We start from the raw sequence: 27,405 nt of genomic DNA, 5'->3' as shown, positions 1-27,405 counted from the left end.
TTTATTTTAGTATTGTACATATATCCAACACACAAATAGAAGAAAAATATAACACCATTATTTTTACGTGAAAACCCTGGAAAAGGGAAAACCCATGGGGTCATGCTAAGTTGAAAGGATTCCACTAGTATTTACTTAGATTACAAGTGGATGGGTTATCCCTGAGATTGAGAACAATCAGAATACAATAATCAACTCTCAAGTTAAAATTCAGTTATAAATGGAGATCGAAAATCTGGCGACGTTTGGTTGGCGTGCAGAAATCTGGCTTCAAATTATGGTCGGGCAGAACTTCAGAATCAGTCGGTGGTCGGGCAGAATTTCGGCGTAAGTTGGCGATCAGGCAGAATTCCGACGTCGGTCGAATGCCGGGTGGAAGTCTGGCTGTGATCGAGGAGTCTTATGGAAAGAAATCTATCTTCCTTGTATCTTCTATCTCTTCTTCTCTTCTATTCTTCATTCTCTTCTATTCTTCATTTTCTTTTCTTCTTGCTTGGGCTCCTTCTCATGAGAAATGAGATATCTATTTATAACGTTTTGAGAGTAGCATGTCCAGTAAACAGGAGAAATATCAAAGATAAACTGTGAGTGATTTGGATGGACGACTTATGTTGAATCCCTTGATTGCGGACAATTTATTAGGCATTTGAAGGCCCTAATGATATTAGAATTTTACGATCTTGGGCTCATTGGATTTGTCTCGTCGAGTTGCTTGATTCGATTATAAGCATGTCACATTTGGAAACCATTTGGTAGTCCAAATTATAGTTTGAACCCTCCAAATGCGCTTAGGGTCTTTGGTTAGAACTCATGTGGGCTCGGATTGACTTGAATTTGGTGTCGTTGGGTTCGTATTTCCGAGACGTTCAGTTCGACTGTAAGTTTGCTGAAATCATAGTTCAGATGATCTCCAATTTAATTTTTGAAGTTTGTAACTCGATTTTTGTCTCGAGATTCGTGCTAGATCAAGATAATTTTTTTGATAATATATCAATTATAATCATCAAAACACTAATATTTGACAGGCTCATGAGCTTCAATAAATATGGATTTCACTTTTTTGTAAATAGAATCCAATCGTTTAGATGTATTGATTTGATTTAATTAAGATTGACATTTAAAAAAAAAATTCTTTATTCGAAATATATATTATTTTCACAATAAAATCAAACATTTATAAAAAATTTCCCTGACTTCTTGTAAATATTTAAATGTGAAAAACGGTAGCTAGCGGGCGGCTGAAATCCGCCGGACCTGGATTGAAATCGTGATGGTTATAACTTTTAGTTGTAGTGGCGGAAGCAAACAGTGAGATGGACGAAAAGATTAGATAATCTCAGCTTTCGGAAGTAACCAAATCGTTCAAGGCTTGTCTTCAGGTTTTTTCAATTCTTATACTTCGATCGCGTCTTCTGCTTCATCATCTATCCATAAACAACTCTCAACTAGACCAATATCCTACCTTTCTGGTTTACCTTATTACTAGCTCTCTTCTCTCTTTTCCAAACATTTCTTCTCGTTCCAGGCAACTGAAAGCCACGGAGATTCTTGATTGCGTTCTTGTCGGCTCGTAATTGGTTGGTTTGTATTTCCTGATGATTTGTTGTTTATGAAAGATTTTTAGGGATTATGTTATTACGTTGATAGGTTTTTGAGCTAAGCGGTTCTGTTTGCGATTGGCAATTGTAGCAGTGGAGATGGCCGAGAAGGGATGTACCGGCTCTTTTAAGAAAGAACACAGCTTGGGTTTGTAGTCATTGTGTATAGATGGGCATTCTTGATCTAACTTTTTTCTTTTAATTAAGATTTTTATCGGTTTGTGTTTTTTTTTTTTTTTTTGAAATTATCTCTGTTTTCTATTGGAAGTGACAAGAAAGGAGGAGTCTGCGAGGATTATGAGGAAGTACGAGGACAGGATACCGGTATGGCATTTCCTTTGTATTCTCCACTTTTGTTCTCTTTTATGTGCAACCTTATTGTAGTTTGTACAGTGTTTTTTTTTTCTAAATTTTAATTGAATTTAATGAAAAATTCACATGTAAGGCCTCAAATTCAAGACCTTATGATTGAGAGCCTATGTTATCAACCAATAGATTAAGTAGTTTGTATAGTATAAATTTTTTCTTTATGCCCAACTTTATTTAATAGTTGGGTTTGTTGGATCGCTTCACAAAGACTTGTGCTCAAGACCTTTGCGATGCAATTCATGTGAAGTCCCAAAAATATATAAAAAAGTATGTGATTTCTTTTATTAATGAAAAATGGTGATTGGATTTATTGGAGTTCAATTATTGATGGACGAGTGACGGACTTATGAAAATGCTATGGATATTATAGTGGGAGTTTTTTTTTAGCTTTAATTAGCATTTAAGGTTAAATATCCATGTTTTACATATAATTTAGGTTTTAAAAGATGTTTTATTTTTTCGATTGAGATGTTTAATGCCATTTGTTTAATTATAATGGCAAGTTATGAAATTTTAATCATGTTTATTGGGTTTCGTATATTTTTCTATGATGCAAGTTTTGTTTATAGAAGTGTAGGCTACACCTAATGCAAGAATCTCCCACAAATGCATAGTCTGGGACTTGGGAAGGATTGCAGCATTATCCCTGATTATGAAGCGGGTGGTTTTGTGTATAACATTCATCTGGACTATTTTCTTTTGCTTTAAAAACAGATTACAAAAATTATCATCGTCTTAAGCTGTTATTTTTCTTAGAAATATGTAGATTATATCACCATTAATAATTTTCTAAAATAAAAAAAGAATTTATGTTTAGTTAGGCTGAAAAAATTGTACAATATTTCCTGATTAATTTTCTATTCAAACCACTTCATCCATCATTTACTTTTCAGTTGGATGGGAAAGTGCATTATTAAGAAATATGTATTGTTGCATCCTGGAATATTCGTGGAGGTTGAGAAATATAAAGTTTTACGTCTTAGCTTTGTACGAAGATCCAGCATAGAATCAGATAAAAAGAGAAGGTGCAGTATTTATAAGAGACACCAAGATTTTTACTTGGAAAATCCTAAAAGGGAAAAAACCACGGGGCCTAGCCTAGTTTGAATAAATCAACTAGTATTTGCAGTTGATTACAAATGAGGACCGTCATTGGAGGGAAGGCATTGGCTTGATGTAACAAATATACATCATATATAATGCATTATATGGTGGAAATTGGAATAAATCATAATTGATATGTTCCTTTTGTCGGAAGAACCATAGTCGGCTGGCAACTGAGGTTAGAAAAATCATATTCGGGTGACGGTTGTCAAAAGGACCATGGTCAACGGTCGATGGAGGTCCGAAATACCGTTTTCTGGCGACGAAGGTGGGAAGGACTGTAGTTAGGGAGCGACTGAGGTCGTAAAGACTGTTGTCTAGTGACAGAGGTCAGAAGTACTGCAGTTAGCGGGTGATGAAGGTTGTAAAGACCATTGTTTAGCAGCGGAGGTTGGAACACTACAGGAAAACACGCGAATACCGTCGGATTTTCCAGCGGAATATTTTGCGAAGGAATGATGACGGTGTTTTTTCCGGCGCATAGTGCGACGGAAAATTTTTGACGTCCAATGCGCCGGTAGTAACGTTGGAATATACTAGTATTTCATTGGTACCGGCGCACTTTACGGAGGAAAATGTCCGGCGCACTTACCGGTGGAAAAAACGATTGCTATTTTAAACTAAATGATTTATAACCGATGCAAAATGCGCCGGACAATATTCCGGCGTCTCAGACGCCAAGAAATCCGCCGGCAAAAGCCCTATTTCCGAACCCGAACCCGTCTGGTTGTTCATTTCATTCATTCATTTCTCTCGCATCTCCGGTGTCTCCCTCGTCGCCCAGCGTTGCTCACCGTAGATCGACGTCGCCGAGCTGTGTTGGCGTTCACCGGATGTCGCCGACGATCACCGACTTCCTCGCCGGCGAAAGCTCTATTTCCGACCGTGAGTTTTCGCCTCCCGTCGATTGTAAGTCACCTCCCTCCTGTCGATTGTAAGTTTTTTTTATTCATGTAATTTCTTTTTAGACATTTGATATAGGATGCATATTGTAGATGTTTTTATGTTGAAAAAATTTTCAAAATCAATTTGGATTCATGTCAGGTAGGTTTATTATGGAAGCCATACATTTTTTGAGAGGTTTGATGGAGAAATATAGAGAGAGTAAGGAGGATCTACATATGATTTTTGTTGATTTAGAGAAAGCATATGATAAAGTTTCAAGAGAAGTGCTATGGAGAGTTCTTGAAAAAAAGAGTTAATAATGTTTGTATTCAAAACATTAAAGATATATATGCATGAGCTATTACTTGTGGTTTGACCAAGTATTTTCCTATTTTGTCTGGATTACATCAAGGATCTGCCTCAAGTCTGAGATGCTTAGGTGGATGAGTGGCTTGACCCTTTGAGATAGGATACAAATTGATCATAATTTTCTACAATCCCCTTAATGACTTCCTTGCATTGAATCACCAACGACTTTTAGCTTTTACTTGTGTTAAAACACTAGGTAGTTTGACAAAGTAATTTCTTATTCAGTTGGATTGCATCAAGGATAAGCCTTAAGTCCATATCTTTTTACTTTTGCCATAGATGTTCTCACTAGACATTTACAAAAGGTCCAACGCAGTTACCGCCGTATGTTTTTTTGCTGATGATATTCTTCATATATTTCACCACCTATTTGACCATCACTTGGCATCAGAAATGTGACGGAAACGACGATATAACGAATCGGTGCAATCATGCCGGCATTTTTTTTCAGCCGGAAAATGGCGGCGGCAAATGGGCCGGAAGCAAGTCGTTGCTTTATTTACGGCGCACCTTACGACGTCTTCTCCGCTGGCGTTTTCTGGCATACCCATAGCGCTGAAAACAAACCGTAGCTTTAGTTACGGCGAATCTACGACGTTTTATCCGCCGATATTTGCCGTCGGATATATACGTCGTAAAATTCTGGCGTATATCTCGCCGGAATAATCGGTTAGGAAACGACGTTTTGGCTATCATATTTTGCGCCGGTAATGTGTCAGAGAGTGCGCCGGAAAGGTTTCCTGCGTCTTATAAACGTCGAAAGACATTTTCCGACGCGCACCAAACCGACGTAACAAAATTCGATGGAAATGCGCCAGAAACCAAGGCCTTGCGTCGGATTTTACGTGTTACCGGTGGATATTGTCCGCTGGTAATACCGTGTTTTCCTGTAGTGGAAGGACCATAGTCGTTGGGCGACGAATGTCAGAAAAACCTTGGTCAAGTGATGGAGGTCGGAAGGATTGTAGTCGATGGGTAATGAAGGTCAAAAAGATCATTATCGACTTGAAGTCTGACAAGAATTTGAAGCCGGGTGGAAGTCAAACATCAGTTGGTGGTCAGACAGAAGTCCGGCGTCAGACGACAGCCGGGTGGAATTCCGGCGTCAGTCGGCTGCTAGGTGAAATTCTGGCATCAGTCAGTGGAAGTTCGGTGTTAGTCGACAGCTAGGTGGAAGTTCGACGTTAGTCGGCGGTTGGGTGGCATTCTGGCGTCAGTCGGCAGAATTCTGGCATTAGTCGGAAGTCTGGTGAAATTCCGGTGTCAGTCAATAGAACTTCATCATCAGTCGGCGGAAGTCCGGCGTCAGTGGATGGTCGGGCGAAAGTCTGGCTTCAGCTGGTGGCCGGGCGGAAGTCTGGCGTCAGTCTGATGACGGTCGGTGGCCGGGAGGTGTTCGTGGAGGAGCTTGGTGGTAAGAGAAATCCCTCTCCTCTCTTGCTTCGGTCACCGTCCCTCGCTCATTTTCGTGAGGAATGACGGGTCTATTTATAATTTTCTGTGAGTGGCATGGTCAGGGAGGAGATTAAGAGTATGTTGGGAGTGAATTGAATGGACGACCGATGTTGATTCCCTTGATCATGATTGTTCATTGGACATTTGAATGCCTTAGTGATGTCAGAATTTGACGATCTTGGGCTCATTGGATTCGTCTCGTCGAACCACTCGATTCGACTATAAGCATGTTACGTTTGGAAACTGTTTGGTAATTTAAATTATGGTTTGAACCTTCCAAATATGCTTTGAGTCGTCGATTTGGACCCATTTGGGCTTGAATTGAGTTGAATTTGGTGTCGTTGGGTTCTTCTTTTCAAGATGTTCAGTTCGACTATAAGTTTGTTGAAATCGGAGTTCATATGGTCCCAAATTTAATTTTGGAAGCTTCTAACTTGATTTGGCTCGAGATTCTTACTCGATCAAGATAAATTTTTGATGATATATCATGTGTCATCTCTATTTCCGTTGTTTAGATTAATGACCGCTGATGTGCACGATGATTAAAAAGTAGAGCATTTTTAAGTAGAATACGCTCTCATTTAATGGTGAGATGATATTTTACTAACTAGAAGTTCAAGTTCTAAAATCCTGTTTTGAATCGGACACTATGAATGGACGACCAGTATGATTTTCTACTATATATATTTTTTTGTTTTGGGAAACTGAAGTAAACTTTCTTTTTTAAAAGTCAATAAATTAAAACATGAAGACATTCAAGTAATTCATATTTAGCCTGTACATTCTTAATAATATCTAAACATGCCACCTTCCATAGGATCCTAATGATATCCAAGTAAACTCCAATTGTCTTGCTTTAATTTAAGATGACGTATCCATACTCATACTTGCATGTTGTTAAAAAAAAACACATAACATTTCAACACATTTCCATCACCCAATCAAGCTTCATAACTTGCTTATATGCTTGCTTACCTGTCTTCGTTTTCTATTTGTTTTGATACTTGACTACATGAGTCATCTTTGTTCTTGTTCTTAATTAATTTATTTGTAATTTCAGTGCTTTCTGCAAAAATATTTAATCTGATATCCTCAATTTAACAAAAAAGCCTTATATGTCATTTTAGTCTCGAAGTTCTTTCAAGGTTTCCAATTTTTCTCAAAAGATTTTCTTTAATGTTTTGTGAATGCGTATTGTTCTTCCTTATTGTGCTGTGTCTCAATCATATAGTTTGAGGGAAAGAATGTACAGGGTTAGCTATATTTTTTTGTTAATCAAGATTTTATACCTGATCTCATAATATATCATCATTCAGGTCCATTCTATTTTATTTTATTTTTCCTGAATTCTTTTAATATTAATATATGAAATAGTTACCTTGCTCCAGAATTATGAGTTAGCAGCAGTAGTTGTAGTTGTTTTTCATATAAATTTTTTTTTATTTTCTTGATTTGAAGAATCCATATTATGCCTACCTTGAAACAGAACTGCTGATCTTTTTCTTGGAACAAGATGCATCTTTTTGAGCAAACATAGTTTGCATTTCTATATTCATTAGTTTATTTCTAATTACTTTCTTTGATATTATGATAATGTTTGATCAGAATAACCATCCTAGTCTATTAATATATGAACTACTTATGTGATTCATGACCATTATTAATATCTCTATTCAAACTTTTTTTGGGTCAGCATTATGAACCTTAATCTTCCATTCATTTGTATTGAATGTTATATGAAATGTGAAAGGTTTGTAATTTTTTGAAAAAGAGTTCTCTCCCATTGCAGTTTGATACATAGTTTATAAATGTGGATATTTTCTTTGCACTCTGTAATTTTTCATTTATTGTCGGTGCTAAAAAATTGTATCTATAATGGATTCTCCTAATATAAGACCAAATCAAATCAATCACATGTGCTATCATAATGTTTCAATTATCGTGCTGCATAACCCCTTTCCTATACTTCATTGCATGATTGCCAAATTTAATGCGCCTATAATTGTCATCATCTTTAACATTCTTTTGTTCTTAAATTTGGATCATGAAATACTTATTAGTGTGTTAAAAATTACTGTATTAAAAATTTTAAACTTTAGCATAAGTGTTTAGAACAATACCATATAAAATTTTCCTTTTTATATTTTCTTAAACCTACTAAAGTAGGAGCAATAACCAAAAATAATTTTAAGATCAAACTAATGAAGTAAGAAAAATAGATTTATTTTATTTTATTTTGTTTATCAAAATAATAAAAAATAATACGTGATTATTGCATAAATACTCTTTTTGATTTCAAATTATATCAACAATTTTTTGTGGTAGTGCATATAACCAAACATATTGCAGGAAATAAATTGCAAGGAAATAAAATAACAAGACAAACACCAACAAAATCAAACCTTTATCCCACTACGTGGGGTTGGCATGAATCTTTTTTCTTTGTTGCATCCTGTTAAGAATCAAATTCTCATTTGAATTTAATAAAGAAAGGTTATTTCTAATATTTTCTAACCCAGTCCTTTTAGGTTTAATGCAAAGAAATAAAATTAAAGTAAGAAAAATGCAAATTAGATTTATGGTGATTCGATCACTTGACCTACATCTACTCCTTAAGTCTCTACTTGGGAATTGCACTACCATTCTTCTTTAGTTTCCAATAAGATGGATAAGCCACTCTCTTCTATGGGTAATGGGGGAACCCGACAAATACTTCTCTCATCAAGAAGTTTCTGTCCTTCACGAGTAATAGAGACACCCATACCGCTTCTCTCTTGAGAAGCCACTTCTCCCTAGCATGGTGCTAGATCCCCAAATTCCAATCCTAGTCTCAACACCAAGACTTCCCAGATACCTTCTCTTAGAGCTTTCACAACAAAAACTAGCGAATTTAATGATTAGATTTTGACTAGACAACCATGGTGAATCCCTCACCTCACACTTTTGATCTTATCCAAAAGATCTCACAAGTCTCTCTAATCTCTATCCCAAAACCCTTGGAACTCCAAAGATCAAGGAAACTCAATAGGACCAACAAAACTCTTATATATTTCTTAAGATATGTTATTTTTAATAATGCTCCCCAAAAAATCCTAAAATAGAATATTTTTATTATTTTGATAGGCTCATCATACAGCACGGTCCATAAATTGTATAATTTTATTCATACAATTCATCTTGAAACTCTAATTTTTTTCTATTTGATTGGACTGTATAGTACAAATCATACAATTTGATTAGATCAAATTCGTTTAGTCCAAATAGAGTTTGTCCACACATGCTCTCTATTTGATCATGTTGTATGAATGAGATCATACAATATAGACTAAACTATGATTCAACTCTTTGATCTCAGGTCATATATGTTCATATAGTACGATTAATACAATTTAAATATTTTTGTTTTTGGAAAGAGCAAATAATAGCTGCTTAATTTGAACTACTAATTTTTTTTTGAACAGGTTGTACAAGACGAGGTAAATTGTACAATACAATATGTTATTTCAAATATTCAATTTTACTTTTGTGATAATTAATATCACCCGATTTTTAGAAATTACAAAATAACCATAACATATCGTACAATACGATTTGATAGAAATCAAGTGCTTCAATTAAGATTAAAATTTTCTTAACTTTAATATATTCTCCACTCTAGTGTGTGCGCGCATGATTGTTTAGCTAATATAATCCTATACATAAAAAATTACCATTTTGACACAACCATTTTACTTTATGAGTTTCTCTTAATATTTGATGGTCTTCATGTTTACAATTATGTGCTCAATCAACTCCTTTTTCAGACTCCGTCTTTTATGCAACGATTATTTATTTTGACCTGAAATATTAGTATAAAAATATGTAACAAATATAATTTATAGTAGCACAACCAATAATATTTATGATAATCAAAATATTACTGTACATATCAGGCTCGTAGGGCTCAGCAATCCAACCTTTTTTGTTGAAGAAAAATATTTTTGGTTGAACTTAGATTTTCAAAAAAGAAAAGTGTAAAATATTTCATCATTAAATTGAATTTTCTCCCCTTTACTTTATGCCTCTTTAAAATATAGTATGAGAGAAAAAATAAAAGAAACCATAATGAAATGGAATTTTTTTTTTGTTTTTTTAAGAAAACGATACTCAAAGGTATAACACAAACAAACAAAAAATAAAATAGAAACCAACTAAAAAAATGACCAACAAAGTTTTTGCTTCTTTTGGCATCTTAAAAAGGAAGTAAATAAGGAAACAACAATGATAGGAAAACAAATATACTACAAGCAATATGCTTCTGCATCCTCATCAATAATAAATTGTTTCTCTCTATAGTCAAGGGTTACTAATGATATGCTCTCTCTTGCTAGCCATGGGGAATTAAAGGATTGTTTCATACTAAGGGGTTATTTGGTTGGCTAACAAAGGAATGCAGTGTAAAATAAATGTAGTGTAAAATGAATACTTTGGAGTTGTTTGGTTGAATGTAAAATAAATGCAAATGAATGATTTTTTTTTTGTTTGGTTTTAAGTAATGAATGTAGTGTAAAGTCCAAAAATGATGGCAGCCAGTGGGGGAGGAGGAGGTGGTGGTGGTTGTCGGGTGGCAGCAATTGTTGGCGGTGGTAGTGGCTAGCGTTGGTGGTGCAAGACAGTTGTGGCTGGCAGTGGCAGTGGTGGTGCTTAGCGACCAATGGCAATGGTGGCCTGCGGTGGCTGCCGATGGTGGTCGGCGGTGGTGGTCAGCAGTAGTGGTGTTCGCTAGCATGTGGTGGCGCTGACCGGCGGTATGAGTTGGCCGGTGGTGGTGGGCGGTAGGTGGTGGCTGATAGTGGTGGCCATTTGTCATGGTGGTGCGTGGCGGCTGACGGTGGTGGTTGCTGGATAGAGGCAGTATTGGGCGGCTGTTAAGCGAGTCTTGTGGTGTAAACGGTTCTGGTCGAGTTTGGTTTACTTTAGAAATAAACTAAAATGATTTACACTGCATATTTTTTTCTTTATTTTGCTCCACTTCGTATTCCAACTAAACACCTAAATTTTCATAATCCTTGCATTTTGAGTACTTTACACCATTTTATATTCCAACCAAATAGCCTTGAAGAGTAAGAATGTGAAGTGTGAATATTATGTAGAATGTCTATGTATAACCCAAGGTTTAAAATTGCGTAAATAAGCCTCGAGGCGTTTTTCGTCTGTAAGGCGAGGCGTAAGCCTTACAGACGAAAAATTGCGTAAATGAGAATTTAAGTATTCTAGCAGGTAAATAACAGTAAGAGTCTATGATACAATAAAAATATCTAAATGAGAAGTGAACTTAGTGGAAAGTAATAAAATATATGCATCTCATAGCATAATTCAAAGTACAAAATCCCAACTTGAAGTCTATCAAAAGTCAACTCTCAAAATACAAATAAAAAAGAATATCTAAAATCCAATCAAGTCCCATCAAAACAATTGCATTTCAAATACACGTATGTCTTCTTGCCGCCGCCTACGTCAATCTATACACTGTACTTCCAAGAAGGGTCCTTCCGCAATGACGTATTTGACTTTTCCTTTCCCCTAACCATGTTTCATAATGTACAAATGCAAAATCAAACCAAAAATCTCAAAAACAATTTTAACCCTTGATTTTCTATAACTTGAAAAATCAAACCTTGAATTAAAAAAAAAACCTAAAACTCATAGTAGAGGTGTCGTAGAGGGCGGCTGGACTCAAATTGCTCACTGGCGTGAGGCGGCGCCGGCGAGAGAGGCGGAGGGAAGGCCAGCCGAGGGAAGCTAGGGCGTGCTGACTGCGCCTTGTGGAGCTCTTCCGTTTAGTTCGGGTAGGCGGAAAAAAGAAAGGGATGAAATGACTTTTTTTTAAGAACCTAAGTGTGTGGGACCCCGCTCCATGAGGCGTAAGCCTCACCCAAAATTGTGCAATTAAGCCTTTGAGGCACGCCTCAGGATCCATGAGGCGTAAGTCTCACCCAGACTCGAAATTGCTTAAGCAATGAGGCTCTTTGGGGTAGAATTGCGCAGAGGCACGTCTCTTATTGACCAATTTTAAACTATGGTATAACCTTTGACCTTTTGTACAGTATGATCGTTGAGTGCAATTATATACTTCCAATCCATCATGTTGGGAATCATACAGTTAGTTTGGTCAAATCATATAGTATAATCAGAAATATACAATACGCTCAATGACTTTTGATCGTCCCATCGTACATTTGGACGGATTTTTTCACTTAGTCAAATTGTATAATATGAATAATCATTCGTAAGTATGACATGAAATAATGAGGCATCCCAGGCAGTTATAATTACATTTAATGCAATTGAAATTATACTTTTCTAGCTATATCATACAACACGAGCGGGGTTCATACAATACGATTTGGGTTGTGGTGATCTATTTGTATCGTACAATACGTGTTCGTTCGTAAAACATGAAGTGAAGGAATTTTTTATTTTCTCAATTGATTAGGTCCTTTCATTTAATCATGAAATCACACAAAAATATAAAAAAATATAAAGACAAATAAAACATACAAAGCAAAAACACAAAACATATGATAAAATGTATAGAACACAAATCAGACAAACACAAACTATTCTAACACAATGGTCTAGCCACTAAAATCAATTGATTGTTGTCTTGTTCTAAGTGTGTTAAACCTCTCATAATGCTTTTTTGAATATATCTAAAAATTTGTTTTCTATGTCAACAAACTGAACGTGTACATCCCTTTTTGTTACATGGTCTCTAATGAAGTGATGTCTAATGTCAATGTATTTAGTGTATGAGTGTTGAATTGAATTCTTTGTGATACATATTGTATTAGTGTTATCACACATGTTGGGGATGATATCTACTTGTAATCCAAAATTGAAAAATTATTGCATCAACCATAGGATTTTTGAGCAACACAACTCCCTGAAGCTATGTATTATGCTTTTATAGTGGGTAAGACTACTGAGTTTTTTTTTTTCACTTGACCACAAAACCAAAGATTATCCAATGAATTGACATAATCTTAATGCACTCTTTCTATCTATCTAACATCTTACAAAATATGAGTTTGATATACTACTAGATAAAATGTCATACTATTCCTAGGATATCATATACCTAAATTGGGTGTTCCTATGAGATACTTAAAGATCCTGTTGATTACAATTAGATGCGATTCTTTTGGAACTACTTGAAATTTTGCATGTAAGCACACACTAAACATGCTGTTTGGTCTATTAGCAGTTAGATATAATAATAACCCCATCTTCCCTCTGTATTTCTTTTAAGCTATAGGTTTTACACTTAAGTCCTTACTATGGATCTAGAGTCATTAAATTTAAGTTTAAACACTCATTTTGTTCCAATTATACTCTGATCAAATGACCCAATTACTAAATCCTAGACATCATTTCTCGTAAACTTATTTAGTTCATCCCACATAGCAATAATATAATATTCATTTTTTAATACTCTCTTAACACTAGTGGGCTGAATCGTTGATATAAATGCAGTAGGACTAATCTCTTTCTTAATGTTATGTATAGTTTGGACTCCTACATAGGAATCTCCTATGATTAATTCTTTAGGATGATTAGAAGCATATTGCCAATCCCTAGGTAGCACCTCTAGATTTTGTACTATGTCTTCTAAGCTTACATTTTCAATTCTAGGAATGCCGTCTTGCTCTTCTTCAATTTCTGTAGGTAGGGCAACCCTATTAGATTCATCAAAAGTAACGTAGGTCAATTCCTTTACTGTTTATATCCTGTTATTGACTACTATATATATCTCTTTTATAGAGAAATATTCTAGAAAAATTACTTGATTAGCCTTAACATTAAACTTTCATAATTGAGATTTCTCATTACAACAACAACAAAAATAACAAACTTTTATCCCACTAAAATGTGGGGTCAGTTACATGAATCCTTTTTCTCCATTGTGTCCTATTAAGGGGCAAATTCTCATCTAAATCTAATAATGAAAGGTCATTTATAATATTTTCTAACCAAGCCTTTTTAGGTATACCTATACCTTTCATAACATAAGTCAAATCTAATACATCTACTTTCTTAACCAGGTATCAGAAAGCCGCCGTTTTATGTGACCAAACCATCTAAGTCGACTCTAACTAATCTTATCTTCCACTAGAGCTACTCCAACCTTTTCATGTATATGCTCATTTCGTATCCTATCTCTAAGGGTAAAGCCACTTATCCACTTGAGCATCCTCATCTCTACAACACATAACTTAGTATTATGCTTCTCTTTTAATGTTAGGACCATAAAGCATTGCAGATCTCACTACCATATTATAGAATATTCCCTTAAGTTTGAGAGGGACTTTTCTGTCACACAACAAGCCCAATGCATTCCTCCACTTCAATCATCCAACTTGAATTCTGTTGATAATAATCCCATCTATGTCACCATCACTTTAAACAATAGATGCAAGATATCTAAAACGTGTACTTTTATTAATGACTTGATCTCCCAAAGTCACAATCCCCTCACTAGGTCTATTACTACTAAAATTATACTCCATATATTTAGTTTTAGATCTACTCAAGTGAAAACTTTTAGAATCTAAGGTTGTCCTCCATAATTCAAGTTTACCATCAACTCCCTCTCTAGTCTTATCAACAAGAAGAATTTCATCAGCAAAAAGCATACACCAAGGTACATCCTCTTGCGGAGCGAGCGGTGAAGGCGATCTTGACGGAGAAGCGATTCTTGGCAATTTTGGAGGATCTTTGGCATCCGGCGGTTCTCCGTCGGCCTGATATGGCTGACGGAGCACCTTGGTACGGCTTTGGCATCTCAAATTTTCGATTAGCAAAGTGGAGCAGAGCGGACAAGGCGGAGCTGAACGGTGCTATCGAAGCGGATGATTTGATCGGAGCGAACGAAGCGGGTGATCTGAGCGGCCGGTGCAGATCTGAACGGACCGCCGTTTTGGCGATGCTCGTACGTCGGCCCGGTGTGGCCGACGGAGGGTTCTGTGGTGGTAAACCTTTTGTGGATTCTACATTTCTGAATATGTTTAGAATGGAGTTCTTGAAGTGGTTTTTGGTTGTTTGTTTTCTTGCAATAAGGCTTGGAAAAGAGAATTTCTTGATTTTGTTGATCAGTTGTCTTCAGTTGCGATTTGTGATTCTCCTAGTAAGGATCGCACCTTACCATCGTGATTTCTGGAAGGTTTTTCATATCCGGGTTTTCTTTATCTTAGTTGGTTTTGGTGGATATCGGAGTAGTTTTATTGGATGTTTTCAGCTTTTCAGGAAGGATTTATGTGAAATTTATATTAGCTTCTATGTTGAAATTGAAGCTATTTTATCCAGCAACTCATATATGTTCAAGAGGGAACAAATGATTGGAGCTGGAAGTGTAATTAATCCTTCATATAGTTTTGAGGGATTGGATATTATGTTAAGTGCAGTTTTATTTCCCAATGTCGTCGTCTATGCAGTTTTTTGGCTGCCTTTTGCTTTTATCTTATCGTTATTTGGATTGACCAAGGATTTCATTTTGGAATGTCAGTTTGAGAACGTTTGCGTTAAGCTGGGTTTTGCAGCTAAGTGGAAGTTTTGGTTACTAAACTTGGAGCTTTTGTGGGGCGTTTCTGATGGCATGAGATTTGAGAAGCTATTCTTGTGCTTAATCATCTCTTGGCCTATTGATGTTGGAGCTGTTGTTATTGCTTCGTCAACATTGTTTGGATCGTTTAAAGGATCTGCCTGTGGATTGACTATGTTGAGGAGGTTGTTGGTTGATGTTTGTAATGACGAGGTGGTTGTTTGGTCACTTGTTTTTCAATTGTTCTATGAAGATCAAGTTTTATTGGTTAAAGACTTTAAGGATTTGAAATTTTTTTGGTTTTTCTCTTGTCATTGTGATGAGAGTGGTGATGATATTAGTCGGTTGGCTTTGACAATGATGAGGCCGGTTATTGGCTTCTTGAGGTGGTTGTCAGTGTTATGGTTTTACAATGGAATATTACTGGTGTTGTTCTTGCCAGTATGATGGTTGTGGTGATGATTTCAGTTTGTATGACTTTGCTTTTGAAGAGTGACTTCTTGATCTATTGAGAGGGAGTTGGTGTTATTGCGTGCCGTCATTGTCGATTGTTTCGTTCTTGGTGGCTTGTTGTCGTTTGTGTGGATGCAACAACAGCGCAATTCTAGCTTCTTGATTGGAGCTTGTTGGACCCTATGATTGATGGGGGTCTGTTGATGTTTGGATAGCTGTTTAGTAGTTGTTTTATTTTTCTTTGAAACTAGTTATCATTTGTTGTTTGCTTAAGGCTTCTTATGACCTATTTTAACCATTATGATGCAATATGGGATTTTTACTAGGTTTCATTTTTCATATTTTGGGAAAGCTGGGATACTAACCAACATTTTAGGTTGTTTTAATATTTGGTATTCCCCATCACCCAAATGGATGATAAAATGGAATTTAGTGGATCGCATATCCATTATGGTAGTTTTAAATGGTTTGCTTTTGCTTACTAGATTGTATTAGGTATTTCTTCTTTTAATGCAATTTGCTTTTCTTCAAAAAAAAAAAAAAGGTACATCCTTTTGCAAATGTTTAGTGAGAACATCCATGACTAAAGAAAAAAAGATATGGGCTTAAGGCTGATCCTTGATGTAATCCAACTGAAATAGGAAAATACTTGGTCAAACCACCTTGTGTTTGAACACAAGTAACAACTGCATACATATTCTTAATTACTTGAATATAAGCATTGTGAACCCCTTTCTTATGTAGAACTCTCCATTGTCTAGAACAAAACACTTCCAACCAAAGACATGCAAATGGGAACAATTTGGTGTTTTTCCTTTTAACTGCTCAGAAGAGGTCTTCCTTCATTTAACTCTAATATTTACTCTGTTTAACATATATCAGACTATATTTACTGCTTTGACTTAGAAATTATTGGATAGTTTGTATTCATTCAACATCACATTAACAACCTCAATTAATGTCCTATTTTTTCTTTCTGTTATGTCATTATATTGGGGCATTTTAGAGTATGAAAAAGTTGTGTTCTAATCCTTAATCATGATAGAATATTTCAAACTTATCATTCTTAAACTCACTATCGTGATCGCTATCAATAATGGAGATAGGGCATCCTCGTTTTCGTGGAATGTAAGTTGAAAATGTCTTAAACTCATCAAATAATTTAATTTTATTTGCTAGAAATTTAACCCATATGAATTTGGTGTAACCATCTACAATTACAAAATCATTTGACTTATCTCCTAGAGTTATAGTGCTAATGGGTCCAAACAAATCAATGTGTAATATCTCTAATGGTCTGTTGGTAGTACCTTTCTTAACTAAGTGCAATGAAGATTTTACTTGTTTTCCTAATTGATATACATTACGCATGCATTCTTTGGTGAAGCCTAACTTAGGTATTCCCCTTATTAACTCTTAGTGTGTGATTTTTTTAGGAGTCTATCATTCTAGTGTGACAATGTCTCCTATACTACTGCAAAGACTCATCTAAGATTGTTTTCAAACAGCACACTTCACTAGTTTTATCAAGGTAATCTTGGTCAATCATATAAATATTATTTACTCTAAGCCCTTTTAAATTAGTTTTATCATTTAACAATAACAATCACTTGTCATGTTAAAATTTAACATCAAATTTTTTGTCATATAGTTGATTAATGTTAAGTAGATTATGGTTCAATTCTTCTATCAATAGTACTTTTTCAGTTGTAAACTATTTATTTTACCTACTGTATCTATACCATTGACATTTATGGTGGTGTTGTTCCCAAAGGTCACTCTCCCCTCGCATCTTGATTCCAACAAGATGAATTTGTTAACTTCTACAGTCATGCGTTGAAAATACTCACTATCCAAATACCACATGCCTTCACACTAGACCTCTTATGAAGGCACATCTATAAAATATACTAAGCTATAAATTTTGGATGTTGGATGACTATGGCACCCCAAGAGGGGGGTGAATTAGGACTTTTTAAATTTTTATTAAAAGAAGAAAATTAAAGTGATTTTAAAACTATTTTGAAAAGAATAAGAAATCACATAATTTTTTATGAAAAAGATAAAAAAAATAGATACAAGAAATGAAAGTAAGAGGCACAATATTTTTACGTGGTTCGGCCCGGATTCCAAACCGACCTACGTCTACGCTAGCTAACTCTCGGGCTGGAATTCACTAATCTCAAGTTTGCTTTGCAAACCTCACTTCTTTAAATCGAAGAAGATTTTTACAACCTAAGTACTCCCCTAAAAGGGCGAGCACAACCCAATCTAATTACAATTAAGATTTTACTAAGTCAAATGGCTTAGATCAAGAAAATGAAAAATATGATTTGATGTAAATAATACAAGCTCAAATTATCTTGCAATAAAATATCCACAATATTTGAGGTGATCTTACAAATTAATTTTAATCACCTTACTACTTGTAAATAAAATATTAAATTTGTTCACTTTAAGATAGATTTATATTTTGTTTAAAATAAGAATAATATTTTAAATAAAAACATATTCTTGCATATTTAAACCTTATCTCTTCAAATCAAATAAAATGAATTAGATTATAGGTGTAAATCTATGCCATCTTAAGGAAAATAAAAATACTTGCTTTGCTAAACTTTATGGATTTAAAAGGTATAATATATAAAACTTTAATATAAAATTTGTAACAAGTATTTCACCAAAAAAAAAAAAATTTAAAGAAAGAACTATATGGTGAAAGCTAAAAGAACAACAAGAAAAGATTTAGTGAATGCAAACTCAAGAACTCTAAGAGATATTACTCGGTTTTGTGTGTTGAAGCTTTCCAACCAAGAATTCGATCTCGCAAATGAAAAGAGCTCTTGGAATAAAAATAAAAGTTTATCCTCTCAAGATTTAGCATGTAAAGAGGAAAGAAAGAATGAAAGTATTGTTGAGGATTTTCTTTTTGAGCAGTCCTTACATGAAAAAAAGAGAGATATTTAAAGGAAAATGGTAAATAAATTTAAATTTGAATTAAACTATTAAACTAATATTAATTTTTCAACTAATAATATTATATTTGATAAATTTTTTTTTTATATTAAAAAGTTTTACCATATTAGCTTATTACCTTTAATTTTCCTAATTATATAACTTTTCGTATTTGATAATAATTATGCAATCAATGAAGAATATAAAATTTATTTAATAAAAAAAATCTTATAGATTTCTATATCAAGATTAATATATAATTAATAGATATTTAGATTGTGAGATTATTAATAGACCACTAACATACTCCTATAATGTTCTTCAAGTTATCCATTTTGGTTCATCTTAATCTCAACGTTTGATTGAACTTGAATTGTGCAATATAAATCCCATAAGTAATTACTATGCACATCATTATACCTGAAATATTTAGCACACAAATTAGAATATCCAAGCATATGTTTGTTATCATTAAAATCTCTAATATAGGACATGAGGTAGATAATATCAACATTGGAACCCAAACAAGCTTGGGCATCATAATGTGATGAAATGAAGGTATTATGTTATACTATGCTCCAAAGATCTTCGGTCTCCAAATAAGTTGTGTGCTATGATAGATCCTATGTCGGTAAATTTGTGCTATGTATCCTACCATGGTACAAGAATAACAGTTGATTTGTGAAAATAAATGAGTTAATCTATGAACTGAATGAATCCTCTTCTTATGAGAACACAAAACATGTGGTGCTCTAATGAATTTTTTTTATGAGCAAATGTAGACCTAGATGCAATGGCTCTAAGAAGTATGCTCATTTTTTAAACCTGTAAACTTGTTGATTAAATATGAGTGCTCATCTATCAATGTAGTATGCTCATTTTTCAAATAAGTAAAGTTTCTTGTAAGCTTTTTATAACTAATATGCAAGTATTCCGAAAATGAAAGTAATTCTTCATAAGAATTCACATACGCAAAAATGAAAGTAATTCATCATAAGAGAATTCACATACCTAATCCTTGTCAGTATCAATTGTGTTGTCTTTCACCATTAAACATAGGATGGTGATTTTTTTTTCAGAGTTCAAGTTCACCCAGAAAGCTTTTTGAGGTTTTTTTTTTTCTTATGCTTCCTTTTTTCTATAGCTTTCTCCTTTGATGATTGACTATTCAAATTATGGCACGTCGACATTATGTAACTTAGCTTTTTTACATTCAAAATAAATTAGGTTAGTAGTAAATTTATTAAACTTTTTACCTTTGTTCCTCGGCTTGTTATTATGCATTCTCTACTTTTTCCTCAAAAATCTTTTGGATTGTCTTGTCATTAACACTATATCGTTGCCTTGACTTGGTTCAAAATTGCTACTATCAGAATTATCATCTTTCAGCACTTTAATCTTTTATTTCTGGTCATCTGCATCTATCAATCTCTAGCTTAACTTCTTTTCATATGCTATCAAAGAACTAAGCAAATTATGAACAAAATTAGCAATTAAATTTGAAATCAATAGAATAAGCAGTTAAATCCTTAGATTTAAAAATTGCGGCCATTTTGGCATCCCAAGATTCAAGCAAGCTTCTCATAATTTTATTTTTTCCTTTTTTGCATTACTAATTTCCTTTCCTAATACATGCAAAGAGATAATAATTGTTGTGAAATGAGTGTACATGTTAGATACCAACTCATTAGGTTACCTGAGAAAAAAATCATAGTCATTAATTAAAATATTGAAATGTGATTGCTTAACATTGTTAGTACCTTCATAAGTAATATATAATCTATCCCAAATTTCTTTGTTGCTTGTATATGTAGAGATATGAATTTAATCTTCAAATTTTAATAAATGTAAAAAGAAGTTTAAATATATTGCATTCAATTGTGTTCAAAATTTTATTCATTAGAGAAAAGTTTGACTTTTATATCATTTTTTATTTTATGTGGTAGTGTATATCCTACTTGTGCTAGATTCCACATTCTATAATCAATGGATTGAATAAAAGTTGATATATAAATTTCTTAAAAATCAAAGGGAATATTGTCGGGTAATGGTGTTTATATATATATATTAAAAACCAAATCTGATTTATGAAGATATACTCTTTTGAATTTCAAACTAGATCTCCAACAATTTTTCACACTAGTTCATATATTCAAATATATTGTAGGAAATAAATTGGAGGAAAATAAAAGTAAAGTAAGATATATAGAAATCAAATTTATATTGGTTCGATCACTTGATCTACATCCGTTCTTTGAAACTCTACTTTAGAATTTCACTACCACTCTCTTACTCCTAGTAAGGCAGAGAAGCCTCTCTCCTTCACAGAAAATGGAGGACACCCTTAACACTTCATTTCTCCATAAATTTCTCTTCTTCACAGGTAATGATAACACCCAAACCTTTTCTCTCCTTGAGAAGTTGCTTGTCCTTAGCCTCCCGCTAGATCTAGAAAGCCCGGTCTAAGTCTCAACACCAAGATATCCCAAAGCCCTTCTCCAAGTGCTTTCACAATCAAAAGCAGTGGATTTAAGGATTAGTTTTGGACTAGACAACCACAATGAATCCCATACCTCGCATTTTTGGTTCCTCCTGAAAGATCTCACATGGCTCTCCAATCTCTTTTCCAAAACCCTTGGAACACCAAAGCTTTCAAAAGCTCTTAAAGAAACTCAACAGGACCAACACAACTCTTTAGTGGTTTTTATGATAAATTTATAAGAATGCTCCCAAAAAAGCATTAAAATAGTATATTTAATAATTTTGACAGGTTGATAGTATAGTACGGTTCGTGGACCGTACAATACAGTTAGTTCAATTTATCCTAAAACACTAATTTGCTTTGTGTTTGATTGGACTGTACTATATAAATAGTACAATACAATCAGATCAAGTTCATCCAGATATGCTTTCTGATTCTGTGTTTAATCAGCTCCTCTTTCTGATTGTCTCTTCTACAGTATTCACTTGTTGATGTTATATTTTAATGGAATAGTAGGAAGAGAATGAAGCTTATCAGGATATTTTGTTTTGTATTTTTTGTTGAATATAATCATGACAAGGGCGTGACAGAACTTGGTGTTATTACCAATTAAATTATTTGCCGGAGCTTTATGTTCTCATTCAATCGTTACCAGTCCATTAATAATGGACATATCATGGTCTAATGCTTGATTTTTAACCAACATATACTGATGTAGTTCCTTTGTTGCTATTTTCTTTGACCAAAACTAACACCTCGTGTAGCATTATGTAGAAATAAATGGAAAAGGATTTATTAACTCAACCCAAATGAAAGGCATATAGCTAATGATGGCGATGATGATGATGATGATGATGATGATATCAATTTTTTAAATTAGCTGATTTCGTCGACTTGAGAATAAATATAATATTCTTTTATTCATTCTCCATAGGTGATTGTGGAGAAAGTGCAGAGAAGTGACATCCAATGTGTTGACAAGCGCAAGTAAGTTCTGCTGCATTACAGCATCATGTAAATTTATCTCATGTTTGTCTTGTAACCAAGATAGATTAAAATCATATTCCTTTGCTTGGAATGAAATTGTTAATAGATTGATTGTGATAACTTTTATTTTTAATTTCTAATTTTTATTTTGTTTTCTTTATTTTTGACATGAAGTGAAACTTGCTTGATTAAAAATATTTTTATTTTTAAGAGCATAAGTCAAGATTTTAAGATTTAGGTTGTTCATGAGTAAACTAATATTATGCGGGAAAAAATGGCTAGTGATTTAAAAATGTTGCAAAGTATGTACTTAAAGTGTTAGAAGAAAAGGCTCCTAATAGTTAAATAGTTAGTAGTGGAATCAAAATATGCAAGATAAGATAAAAAATAAAATGTTTTATTATAAATATTAGTTTAGATGTATAAAATTTGAAAATTGAGAAAGTTATGTGGGGCCCATAGATAGTCTTGGAAATCTATATGCGATGCAAAAAAATTGAGCTATTAGTGATTTACATAATAAATTAGATACTAAGGAAGGCAAAAAAGATATGTATAAGTTAGCCTAACAAAGAGATATGAGTAAGGATCTCGTTTTAGTGAAGTGTATTAATGATAAATATCTAATAGTACTTTTCTCATAAGAGAATATCCAACATAGGTGGATGCAATATTTCAATAGGCTTTTCAATAAAAAATTATAAGAATATGATTGACTTTAGTGACGTTAAACCCTAAATAAAAATAGAGATTTTTAATTTTATCATCATATTAGAAATACTTTAAAGAAAATCAAACAGTGAGACCTGATGCTATTTTAATAGAGGTGTGGGAATTCTTAGGATATCAAAGAATTTTCGTGCTTACTAAAATTTTTTAATATTATTTTGAAGACTAAATTAAAGCTAGATGGGTGGAGAATAAGTATGTTGGTTTTTATTTTTAAGAATAAAGATGATGCACAAGTGTGTACAAATTATAAAGAAATTAAGTTAATATGTCATACATTGCAAGTATGGGCGAGAATAATTAAGCGTAGGTTTCGACGTTATAAATGTTTCTCAAAATAAGTTTGGAATCATGTTGGACAGGTCTATTATGGAAGCTATGTAGTTGTTGAGAGGTTCGATGAAGAAATATAGAGAGAGTAAGGAGGATCTATATATGATATTTATTAATTTTGATAAAACATAATGATTAAGTTTCAAGAGAAGTGCTCTGAAGAGATTTAGAAAAGAAATAAGTTAATAATGCTGATATTTAAGTCATTAAGAATACGTATAAAGAAGCTATTACTTGTGTTCAACACAAGGTGGTTTGACTAAGAATTTAATGGACCGACCAATTTTATTGGGAGGGAATTCAGAAATTTTCTAAACAAGATGGAACTTTCTAGAAAGGTTCTTAATTAGAAGGGATTGATTAGAAGAAGTTTCCTAATTGAAGTTGCAGATTTTTGGATTAATTAGGAAATGTTTCATAATTAAAGATGGCAGATTTGTGTGATGATTTGAGGGTTGATTTGGGAGGAAAATAATTAAGGAAATATGGAAGATTTGGGAGGGAATTGGGGGAGGGCTATTTGGAAATTTGTTGTTTATTGTTTGCTTTAAATAGTTGATTTATCTTAGGGTTAGGATTATGTTTTTGTATTTAGAATTTAGTGAGGTTTTGTTGTTCAAAGTTTTTCTAATTAAATAAGGAAAATTTCGGGTTTGATTTGAGGGTTGTTTTGGGAGGGAATTGGAGGAGGGTTGTTTTGGTTTTCGTTCTTTATTGTTTGCTTTAAGTAGTTGATTTACCCTAGGGTTAGGTTTATATTTTTATATGCTGAATTTTATGAGTGTTGCCTGCTCACTGTTTTTGTGAGGGATTCTAGCGGCGTTTAGGATTTGGATGAAAAGGTCCTTAGGAAAGAGGACCATTGTATCTTGTTTGTTGGTATTTCCTTTCTCATCAATAAAATCTATTAGTTTTGCTGAATTTTACCATTTGTTTATTTATTTTTGGTGCTCAAGTCCTATTAAATTAGTATCAGAGCAATTTTTTTGGACTAATGGATGGGAAAAGAGTTGAGACGTTGGTAGAAAGCTGGAGGGGGAAATAGGGTAGCTGTGAACAGATGTGAGATTGTTGAATGAGCGCTTTTTAGCGATGAAAGGAATACCTTCTTACCTGGAGGACATGATGAAGAAAATATTGGAGCTTCACACTCAATCGACAACATCAGAGATAAGGCACCATTGACCGAACAAGGAAGTGGGGGAAACTCTAATATAGGGACAATGAGGAAGGATGGTGATGTGAAAATTTTGGGGGAAGAAGAGAAAGATGCAACCTTTGGAGACATTTCGAGGAGTGGAAAGGGTGAAGGAGTTGGATTTTTTATGGAGCAGCAAGTTTGGAAGGAGAAGATAAAAGCATCAAACATGATTCAACCATTCCTATAGCAATATCGAGAGATATTCCAGCCAGTTCGGGGGTTGCCTCATATTCAGGAAAACGAGCATGCTATCATTTTGAAGGAAGGAGTTTCACATATCAGTGTTTATCGTTATCATTCTTTCCAACTCCCGAATGATGAGATCGAGGGATTAATCAGGGAGATGCTAGAGGCAGGGATCATTCGACACAATGATTGTCCATTTTTCTGTCCAGTGCTTCAAGAACAGCTTCATTCCGCCTTAAGGACAAGGTGGCACTTGGGAAGGGGAGTAATGATGGACTGGCCATTCTGATTGGGAGTGAATTACGAAGTTTCCTAATAAATTAAGAGCTTTTTAGGAAGGTTGTTAATTAAAGGAGATTAATAGGAGATATTTTTTAATTGAAGATGACATATTTGGGGGCTGATTTGAAGTGGGGTTAATTAGGAAATGTTTTCTTCTTAAAGAGGACAAATTTGGGGGCTGATTTGGAGGAGATTAGCTACGAAAATTTTCTAATTTAAGAGGGTAGATTTGGGGACTGGTTTATGGGGTTATTTGGGGGAGGACTATTTGGGTATTTGTTGTTTATTGTTTGCTTTAAGTAGTTGATTTACCCTAGGGTTAGGGTTATGTTTTTGTAAGCAAAATTTTTTGAGTGTTGGTTGTTCACTGTTTTTGTAAGGGATTCTAGCTGCTTCTAGGATTTGGGAGAGATCCTCCTCTCGAAAGATGACCATTATATCTTGCTTGTTCATATTTCTTTTCTTATCAATAAAATCTACTGGTTTTGCTGAATTTTTACCATTTGTTCACTAATTTTTGGTTCTCGTACTATCAATATTTTCCCATTTTAGTTCGATTACATTAAAGATCATCTTTAAGCTCATATTTTTCTTCTTTAGTCATGGATGTTCTTACTTGTTGCAAGAGGATGTACCATAGTATATGTTTTTTACGGATGATATTCTTCTTGATGATAAGACTTGAGAGGGAGTTGAAGGAAATTTTGAAATTTTGAATTATGATGGTCAACCTTTGAGTCTAATTGTTTTTGAATGAGTAGATCTATAATGGAATGCATGGAGTGTAATTCTAATAGTAATAGATATAGTGATGGAATTGTGAGTAGGGACAATCATGTCATTAAAAAGAGCACACATTTTACGTATCTCAATTCTATTGTTCAGAGCTATGCTGAAATAGATGAGAATGTAATAAGTAGAATTCACAATGGTTGAATGAAAGGAATGCATCGGGACTGTTGTGTAATAGAAAAGTGCTCCTCGAACTTAAGGGAAAATTCTATAAGATGGTGAGACTGCAATGTTTTATGGCATAGAATACTGTCCATTAAAAGAGAAGCATGAAATTATGTTAAGAGCTGCATAGATGAGGATGCTCAAGTGGATGAGTGACTTTAAACTTAGAGGCAAAATATGAAACAAGTATATATGTGAAGGGTTGAAGTAGTTTTAGTGACAAATAATATTAGAGAGAATCACCTTAGATGGATTGTTGTTGTTGTTATTATTGTTGATGATTAAATATGTTGATTTAGGTAGTGTTGGCTATGGTTAAGGGAGATCCCGGTGTGGTAACACTGGTGACTAATCAGACAATGACAACAACGATGATGCTTGCGGCTGTGGTTATAGTTATTTTCAAAAATATTTAGAACATTTCAAAATTATTTTGAATACTTTTAATAAAATAATTGGATTTATTTTAAATTAGATATAAATATAATCATACTAAACATATATGATTTTAAATAAACAAAATAAAATATTAAAAACAAAATAGTTCCCGAACTGATCGTCAACTACTCTATTGTCTATATACCATGGAAGACAAGAAAATTTGCTGATTCGTAAATTGTGATGTGGAATCTGCTTAATATATATTATTGGATCCCGAGTGCAGATACTTAGTTCCACGTGACTTGACTGTGGGGCAGTTTGCAGCTGTTATCCGCAAGAGAATATGTTTACCCTCGGAGAAGGCCATGTTTCTGTTTGTGGACAATATTCTTCCAGCCACAGGTACTTAAATGAAAATATGTAGACTTCCATATGTTAGTTTCTTACAAGCTATTTAGAAAAAGAACTATGATGAAGTCGAGGGTTTCCCAGATCCCTATGCTTACTGAATTAACATCTTCTTCATCATTAAAGGATAAATGAATTCTAATGCTTTCGGTGCTAATTTTTTGTTGCAGGAGCTTTGATGTCCGAGCTTTACAATGAGAAGAAAGACGAAGATGGTTTCCTCTACGTTGTCTACAGTGCGGAGAACACGTTCGGTAGACACCACCAACTATGTGGTGCTTCTCTAATTTAGGTCTCCTTTGGGACGACTTTTTTACTGCTTCTTAAAGCGGTTTTTGTGTATAAAAATTTTAATTTTTGCACTAAAAAACATCTTTAAGAAGCAATAAAAAAACCATCCCAAACGAAGTCTTAGTTCAGCATTTTAGTTAGCTTCTCTTGAAGCAATTTGTTTATCAAGCAACTTCGCATTGCTTGTATTCATATTTCATACTGTTTCATAGAGTAGCCGAGTAAAAAATGGAATTGTACACTGTAAATAAAGTTTTGACGTAGGGTGTTCGGGACTTGGATCATGTTGCAACGAGTCGTTGAATCTTTCCTTCCACTGTTAATAGTACCTGTGTCATGAAGAATTTACAAATTTGGACTTATCCTTTATAAAATTTACATAATTATTAGACTCGTTAAA

At 34.0% G+C, this 27,405-nt stretch overlaps 1 protein-coding gene across 9 annotated transcripts; it reads left to right on the top strand.

Annotated features, from left to right (window-relative positions):
- Positions 1–1,223: 1,223 nt before the first annotated feature.
- LOC110099083 (autophagy-related protein 8f) lies at positions 1,224–27,405 on the top strand. 9 transcript variants are annotated; one of them, XM_020826117.2, is made up of 7 exons: positions 1,224–1,379; positions 1,526–1,577; positions 1,693–1,746; positions 1,867–1,922; positions 22,185–22,237; positions 26,590–26,708; positions 26,885–27,405. In XM_020826117.2, the coding sequence occupies exons 3-7, from the start codon at positions 1,698–1,700 to the stop codon at positions 27,004–27,006; spliced, it is 399 nt and encodes a 132-aa protein (XP_020681776.1). In that variant the 5' UTR covers positions 1,224–1,379; positions 1,526–1,577; positions 1,693–1,697; the 3' UTR covers positions 27,007–27,405. The 9 variants fall into 9 exon arrangements, with proteins under 9 accessions (XP_020681776.1, XP_020681771.1, XP_020681778.1 ...); XM_020826112.2 differs by having other exon boundaries at positions 1,690–1,746; XM_020826119.2 differs by having other exon boundaries at positions 1,690–1,761.

Source organism: Dendrobium catenatum, unplaced genomic scaffold (assembly GCF_001605985.2).
Source record: "Dendrobium catenatum unplaced genomic scaffold, ASM160598v2 fragScaff_scaffold_621, whole genome shotgun sequence".
Taxonomy (NCBI): Eukaryota; Viridiplantae; Streptophyta; class Magnoliopsida; order Asparagales; family Orchidaceae; genus Dendrobium; species Dendrobium catenatum.
The sequence above is the reverse complement of the archived record's forward strand: the minus strand, read 5'-3'. Positions and strand labels throughout refer to the sequence as shown.

Bases quoted from the DNA above. Each gene is read 5' to 3' on its own strand.
- LOC110099083 (XM_020826117.2), top strand. From the start codon at position 1,698: ATGGCCGAGAAGGGATGTACCGGCTCTTTTAAGAAAGAACACAGCTTG. The intron at 1,747-1,866 runs GTTTGTAGTCAT...TTCTATTGGAAG, and splicing joins TAAGAAAGAACACAGCTTGG to TGACAAGAAAGGAGGAGTCT. The intron at 1,923-22,184 runs GTATGGCATTTC...CATTCTCCATAG, and splicing joins AGTACGAGGACAGGATACCG to GTGATTGTGGAGAAAGTGCA.